This window comes from Pseudophryne corroboree, chromosome 2 (genome assembly GCF_028390025.1).
Source record: "Pseudophryne corroboree isolate aPseCor3 chromosome 2, aPseCor3.hap2, whole genome shotgun sequence".
In the NCBI taxonomy this organism is placed as follows: Eukaryota; Metazoa; Chordata; class Amphibia; order Anura; family Myobatrachidae; genus Pseudophryne; species Pseudophryne corroboree.
In genome coordinates, this window is record NC_086445.1 from 37,972,851 (window position 1) to 37,980,653 (window position 7,803).

The 7,803-nt window shown below is 50.3% G+C and overlaps 1 protein-coding gene across 1 annotated transcript in view; it reads left to right on the forward strand.

Moving 5' to 3' along the window:
• LOC134989911 (zinc finger protein 271-like) overlaps nt 1-7,244 on the forward strand; it is a 187,372-nt gene extending 180,128 nt beyond the window's left edge. Inside the window, exon 13 of the mRNA XM_063950633.1 lies at nt 6,066-7,244. Coding sequence (XP_063806703.1) covers nt 6,066-7,102 — 1,037 coding nt within the window. The 3' untranslated portion in view covers nt 7,103-7,244. The remainder of the gene's footprint in view (nt 1-6,065) is intronic.
• Nucleotides 7,245-7,803: the final 559 nt, after the last annotated feature.

Sequence of the window (7,803 nt, forward strand, 5' to 3'; positions counted from 1 at the left end):
TTGATCCGAGGCACCAACAGGCTCAAAAGCTTTGACTGTTCCCAAGATGCATAGCGCCGCCTCCTATATCACCCCGCCTCCCTGCACAGGAGCTCAGTTTTGTAGTTGGTGCTGCAGATAGCAGGCACATAACAGAGGGGCTGCTCCAGGCAGCCTTAAGAAGAGCTTTTTGTGAAGAAAAAGCGAAGACTACAAGGGCAGCAGCAGTGTTTAGATGTCAGGAGACATTCACTGCTGCAGCTCCATCTCTCCCCAGCGGCGCTGTACACTCCCGCGCCCTGGTGGCCGGGTAATTACAGCAAGAGGCTCCGGTTTTCTTCCAGTTAGACACAGACGGCTGGGGCTCTCCGGGATCGCGTGGGCGCGCTTCGGGAGGTGGTAAGTGGGTCCCGTTCACGGGACCCGCGATGTATCGCGATCTGGCGCTGTGCGCTGGCGGTGGACACTGTGGCATACAGGCAACCCCACTAGGCCACCAGGGCAAGGGTACAGGTCAGGTTTTCTCTCATAAACCTATTTATATTGGCCTGCAGTACCAGGTGGTTTTGCCAGCAGACGAGATAAGGCTTAGACTTGTAGCCCCAGCCCCAGGGCGCCATTTACAGTAAATGTTCCCGCCCTGGAGCTACATATCTATATCTCCCTCACTCCCTGTCAGTGTTTGGGCGCCATTTTTCTCAGCTACACTGTTCCTGGGACTGCTTGGGCAAGTCCTCCTTTGTAAAGCCGCCTGATAGTCAGCGCTGTGACTTTACATGACACTTAAGTATTCTACATGTCATTTAGACAGTGATAGTTAAGAAAGAGTGCATTTAGTCAGGGTTCTCTGGTACTAGTGCCCTGTGATATACATCCAGTTTTTTACTGTGCAGTGTTATATCTATTGACTACATAGCTATATATATAAGCTAGTCCAGTGCATTATTATTGTCTGTAATAACCTCTGCATTGTACAACTGTGACTATATGTGTGTGCATTAGCTTGCTGGGTGATTTTCATTTCCTGTCTCTCACTCAACTTGCTATCCCTATATTCTATAACCTGAGGGGGCTTGGTGCGTCAGGTTTATAATACTGTAATATAGAATATTCACAAGATATACTCTAATTGTATTTTTCTCTGTGATTTTAGTCACCATATCTCTCCTTTATCTCTGCTAGTGCTGACTACACTGCGCAGGGGTTTGGGCTAGAGGTATTTTGCTGCTGCCAATTGTACTGTGTTGCCTGATCCTGCAAGTTATATCATGTCTGCTTCTGAGGGTAGCGGTTCTGGGGCGGAACACACTACCGGTGTTGCTGATGCCACAGATCCCTATGAGGATAATATAGCAGCTGTGGGCTCTGGTTCTGGGGGCTCTTTGCCCCCCAGTGGGACTGTTGCAACGGGGGTCCATAATGACCCGCTGTGGACTACTTTCTCCACACTTCTGAATACGCTAGTTACTAAACTAACGCCCCCTATGGCACCTATTATGCCGGTTCAACCGTATGTGGTCCCCGTGGCTAACTCGCCGTGGGCAGATAACTTGTCTGCTCAATTGAAGAAATTGAACCAGTCTTTGACTACTAAAAATTCTGACCCTCGCTCGCCTAAGACCTAGGGGTCCTCTAAGCGAGCTCTTACCTCCTCACAATCCACTGCTGTCACTGACACCTTGTTTGATGAAGATGGCGCCTACACTGACCCCACAGATTCTGACACAGATACTGCTGATGGGGAGGGTAGTTCACATGTGGATGTTCCTGATATTTTGGAGGCTATTAAGTTAATTTTACAGATTACGGATTATCCCAAGCCATCCGCCCCTCCTAAGAAACCAGATAGGTTCAAGCGTCAGAAGGTGGTTAAATAAGTTTTACCTCATTCTGATCACCTGGTGGATATACGTCAGGAATCCTGGGTAAACCCAGGGAAGAAGTTTGTGCCTCACAAGAAGATGCTGGCTCGCTATCCCCTCGCGCCAGAGCTGTCAAAAAATTGGGAGACGCCTCCTCCAGTAGACTCGCATGTGGCTAGGATGGTGGTTTCCTCAGCTCTACCTGTCACTACCGTCACGTCTCTGAAAGAGCCTACGGATAAATGTGTGGAGGGTTTTCTGAAAGCGATTTACACCCTCACAGGTGCTGCGCAAAGGCCCACTATTGCAGCAACATGGGCTGCAGAAGCTAATGAAGCGTGGGCCCTAGAGTTGGAAGCTGAAATCTCTTCTGACCATGCAAGACAGTGCTTGTCATATATTGTCACAGCTTCTCACTATATTAAAGAGGCAGCTTCTGATGCTGGTATTCTAGCAGCCAAGGCTTCTACTAAGCCGGATATTGTGGCTGAGATCCTGGTCCGTGGATCTGGATTGTAGAAAAACCCTGGAGGTACTCCCTTTTAAGTGAGATATTCTATTTGGGGAGGACTTAAATAAGATAGTGGCTGATTTGGCTACTGCCAAAACTGCCTGTCTGCCAAGTACCGCTCCTTCTGTGCCGAAGACTAAAAGTACTTCCTTTCGTCCTCCAGGTAAAGCAAAAGGTCAGGCGTACCACAAACAGGCCCGCACTTCCAAACCTGGTAAGCCGAAGCCCAAAAGAGCCTGGGCTGCCCGTCAGCCAGCTTCCAAGACCGATAAGCCTGCCGCATGACGGGGCGGGCTTCCCCCTGTGGGACCCCAGGGTGGGGGGCCGGCTTCTAGGGTATACCCAGGAATGGTTGAAGACCACTTCAGATGCCGGGGTACGGGAAGTCGTCACTCGAGGTTACGCCATAGCCTTCAAAAACCGTCCCCCTCGTTGATTTTGCCTGACAGACGTCCCTTCGGATCTGGTGAAGTCAAAGACTCTACATTCGGTGGTACAGACCCTCCTGAACACAGGAGTGGTAGTACAGGTGCCTGTTGCTCAGAGGGGCCAGGGGTACTATTCTCCGCTGTTTCTAGTCCGAAACCAAATGGGTCCTCTCGGACCATTCTCAACCTCAAGACATTGAACAAGTTTGTGAGAATCTCCAAATTCCGTATGGAAACCCTTCGCTCTATTGTTCTGGCCTTGGAACCTGGGGATTATATGGTCTCCCTGGATATACAGGATGCTTACCTGCATATTCCTATAGCAGCGTTGGCAACCTCCATTACCAGTTTCGGGCGTTACCTTTTGGATTAAACACGGCTCCGTGAGTCTTCACCAAAGTTATGGCGGTGATGATGGCGGAACTCCGCCGTCAAGTGGTCAGGATCCTACCGTATCTGGACGACTTGTTGATCCTGGCAAATTCCCCAGAAATTCTCCTACGTCACTTGGATCTGACTGTCCGGTTTCTGCAAGCCCACGGGTGGCTCATCAACTGGAAGAAATCCTCCCTGGTCCCTGCTCAGAGCATGGTGCACCATGGAGCGCTATTGGATACTCACAACCAGCGGTTGTTCTTGTCTCAGGAGAAAGTCCTGAAGCTTCAGGACAGGATTCGTTGCTGCCTCTCTCGTCCGCAAGTGTCGATATATTCGGCGATGCAGGTGCTGGGCCTCATGGTGTCAGCATTCGACATGGTGGAGTATGCTCAATTCCATTCTCGCCCCCTCCAGAGGCTAATTCTAGTCAAGTGGGACGGCCTGCCTCACCGGATCAGGTCTCACATGATCTCATTGACTCTGGAGGTCCGTCTGTCGCTGTACTGGTGGCTCCAGGACCAACGATTGTGCAGGGGCCGTCCGTTCTGGATATCCAACTGGGTCCTGTTGACGACAGTTCCCAGTCTAAGAGGTTGGGGCGTGTTGTTGGAGCAACACTCCCTTCAGGGTCGGTGGACCAAGGAGGAGTCTCTCCTCCCAATCAACATTCTGGAATTGCGGGCGGTCTTCAACTCTTTGAACCTGGCCCAGCATTTAATACAGAACCGTCCTGTTCAAGTACAGTCGGACAACGCCACAACAGTGGCTTACATAAATCATCAAGGTGGCACTCGAAGCCGCTTGGCAATGAAGGAAGTCTCACGAATTCTTCAATGGGCGGAACGCCATCTACCGGCCATATTGGCAATATTCATTCCGGGAGTCCTGAATTGGGAAGCGGGCTTTCTCAGTCGTCAGGACGTACATGCCGGAGAGTGGGGCCTCCATCCAGAAGTATTTAAACTCATAGTGGAAAAGTGGGACCTTCCAGACGTGGATCTGATGGCGTCTCGACACAATCACAAAGTTCCGGTCTTCGCAGCAAGGACAAGGGATCCTCAAGCAGCATTCGTGGATGCGCTGGCAGTGCCATGGAGGTTTCGGCTGCCGTACGTGTTCCCTCCGGTGTCACTCCTGCCATGGGTAATTCGGAAGTTCAAGCAAGAAGGAGGAATCCTGCTTCTCATAGATCCAGCTTGGCCCAGACGGCATTGGTTTTCAGACCTGCAAGGCCTATCGTCAGAGCTTTCGATTCTACTTCCACAACACCCAGATCTCCTCGTTCAGGGCCCCTGTGTCTACCAGGACCTAGCCCGATTGTCTTTGACGGTGTGGCTCTTGAAGCTTCCGTCTTGAGGGCTAAGGGTTTTTCTGAGGCGGTCATTTAAAACTATGTTGCGGACCCGGAAACCGGCTTCTGCTCGGATTTACCATAGGGTCTGGCATTCTTACTTTGTTTGGTGCGCATCTAACAATTATGACGCTTCCAAGTTTAGTACAGCCAAACTTTTGGCTTTTCTTCAGCAGGGCCTAGACTTAGACTTGCTCTGGCCTCCCTCAAAGTTCATATTTCTGCCTTGTCGGTGTGGTTTCAGAGAAAAATTGCGACCTTGCCTGATGTTCATACCTTTACTCATGGTGTGTTGCGTATCCAACCTCCCTATGTCCCGCCTGTGGCTCCTTGGGACTTGTCGGTGGTGTTGGAGGCGTTGCAAGAGTTCCCATTTGAACCTCTGGGCTCAGCTGACCTTAAGTGGCTTTCCCTTAAGGTGGTGTTTTTGCTGGATATTACCTCCGCTAGAAGAGTGTCGGATTTCGGTGCCTTATCCTGTAGTTCCCCATATCTGATTTTTCACCGTGACCGGGCGGTTCTTCGAACTCGTCCCGGATATTTACCTAAGGTGGTATCTTCGTTCCACCTTAACCAGGAGATTGTGGTTCCGGCCCTGGTCTCTCCTAACCTGTCTCCCAAATAATGGTCTTTGGATGTGGTACTGGCTCTCCGTATCTATGTGAAGAGAACTGCTTTTATTAGGAAATCTGATTCTCTCTTTGTTCTGTTTGGTTTTCACAAACGTGGCTGGCCTGCCCACAAGCAGACTTTGGCCAAATAGATTAGAATGGTGATTACACATGCTTATGTGAAGGCTGGTCTGTCAGCTCCTGCTCACATTACGGCCCATTCTTCTCGGTCCGTAGGTTCTATGCCTTCGATACTGCCGCTTCCCAGGATGCTTCCTTTGGACGCCGGGTTCTTGTGCCCGCTACAGTGCGTCCCCTCCCATAAGGAACTGCTTTAAGACATCACCAATGTCTATCCTTGTGGAGCCCAGTGTACCCCGCAGCAGAAAACGAGTTTTATGGTAATAACTTACCTTTGTTAAAACTCTTTCCGCGAGGTACACTGGGCTCCACAGGGCCCCCACCCTGACACACTTAGCTTCTTTGGGTTGGTATGGCATTAGCCGCTGACACTTCTCCTGTCGTGAGAATGTGGTGTTTGTGGCTACTAACTGTTGTCGTCTCTTTTCCTGCTACTGCATTGGGCTGGTTAACTAAAAACTGAGCTCCTGTGCAGGGAGGCGGGGTTATAGAGGAGGCGGCGCTATGCATCTTGGGAACAGTAAATGCTTTTGAGCATGTTGGTGCCTCGGATATAGATCCTACTCTACACCCCAATGTCTATCCGTGTGGAGCCCGGTGTACCCCTCAGAAAGAGTTTTAACAAAGGTAAGTTCTTACCATAAAACTCGTTATTCCTTTTACAGACACTCTTTTCTGTGTATATAGATATGATGCTATAAACTTATGTACATGTGTGTAACTACACAGAATTTATCACACTTGATGACGTGACCCATCCGCTGATGTATAGAGGGTTTATCTTGGTACTTTTGTCCCCAACAGGTCCGCACGCCTCCTCACACTATCCTGAGAAGATGCATCAGTGCTCGGAGTGTCAGCAATGTTTCCCTAATCATTCAGCCCTCGTCACCCATCAGCAAACACATAGCGCCAGTAATCTTTATAGATGCTCAGATCGCGGAGTCCGTTTCAGCTCCAGATTGGCTCTTGCCACCCATCAGCAATGTCACACCGAAAGGAAACGCTCTTATTGTGGGAAATCCTTTAATCTGAAATCACATTTCTTGTACCATAAGAGTACTCACACCGGGAAGAGGCCATTTTCATGCACGGAGTGCGGGAGATGCTGTATCAGCAGATCTGCTCTCGTCAGGCATCAGCGGAGTCACACCGGGGAGAGACCATTCCCGTGCCCGGTGTGCGGCAGAAGTTTTGCAGCCAGATCTACTCTTGTCGTCCATCAGCGCATTCACACTGGCGAAAAGCCGTTTAATTGCACGGAGTGTGGAAAATGTTTTGCACAGAAAGCCATCCTAGAGAGGCATCGGCGCATTCACACCGGTGAGAAACCGTTTCCATGCCTGGAGTGCGGGAAACGTTTTAGTGACGGATCTGCTCTCGTCGTGCATCTGCGCATTCACACTGGCGAGAAGCCGTTTAAGTGCACGGAGTGCGGAAAATGTTTTGCCCAGAAAGCCGACCTAGAGAAGCATCAGCGCACTCACACCGGAGAGAAACCGTTTCCATGCCTGGAGTGCGGGAAAAGTTTTAGTGTCAGATCTACTCTCGTCATGCATAAGCGCACTCACACCGGGGAGAGGCCGATTTCATGCCTGGATTGCGGGAAAAGTTTTAATGTTGGATCTGCTCTCGTCATGCATAAGTGCACTCACACCAGGGAGAAACCGTTTCCATGCCTGGAGTGCGGGAAAAGTTTTAATGTCGGATCTGCTCTCGTCAGGCATAAGCGCACTCACACCGGGGAGAGGCCGTTCGTGTGTTCCCAGTGCAGCCGCCGCTTTTCTAGTAGCTCAAGTCTTTGGCGACATAAGAAGCGTCACACTGATCCAGGAGAATAAACTGCCCGTCACACACATAACAAGACTTTTATACAAACTGCAGACAAATGCCGGACTTGGAATTGCTCAAGGGTCTATGACCTGTTCCGTTTCCATCTAAAAATGCTCATTGTAGATGCAATAAAAACCTCACTCAAAACTGTCTCTGTTACATGTGTTACTTTTATGTTTCTATTGATTACATTCCGCGATTCTGGGGGTACAGTAGAAAGGATCCTGGACTGAGAGGGGCCGGCTGCCGCAGATGATCCCGGCTGTGAGCTGATCATTTGAATCGAAGCCGGATCACAGCCGGGATAATCGCTACCGGTAGTGTAGGAGGAGCACAGGGGGCATGTTCCCAGGGTCCCTGTCCGGGTAGAGGGGGGTTTAATCTACACACAAAGGGCCAACTCGAAAACTTGCTGTACCGTCCTGTTATTTGGTGATATGCCGTCACCCTCACATCCTCCCCCATCATCCCACCAGTGTAATCAGTTACAGTGGATGGTGGAGTGATGGCGATAACCAACAGTCTTTTGGCATGTGGGCCGGTCTGGTGGACATGTTTGGGTGCCTGGGGGACGTGGGCGGGACTGGTGGGCATATGAGGATGTATTTGGGGGTATGTGGCACACGTCAGCAGTGTGAGGGGTCAACATATCGTGTGCCTTTTCTGTTATTCATGGTCAACGCTACATCTCTGCGTCTACTGGGCCATT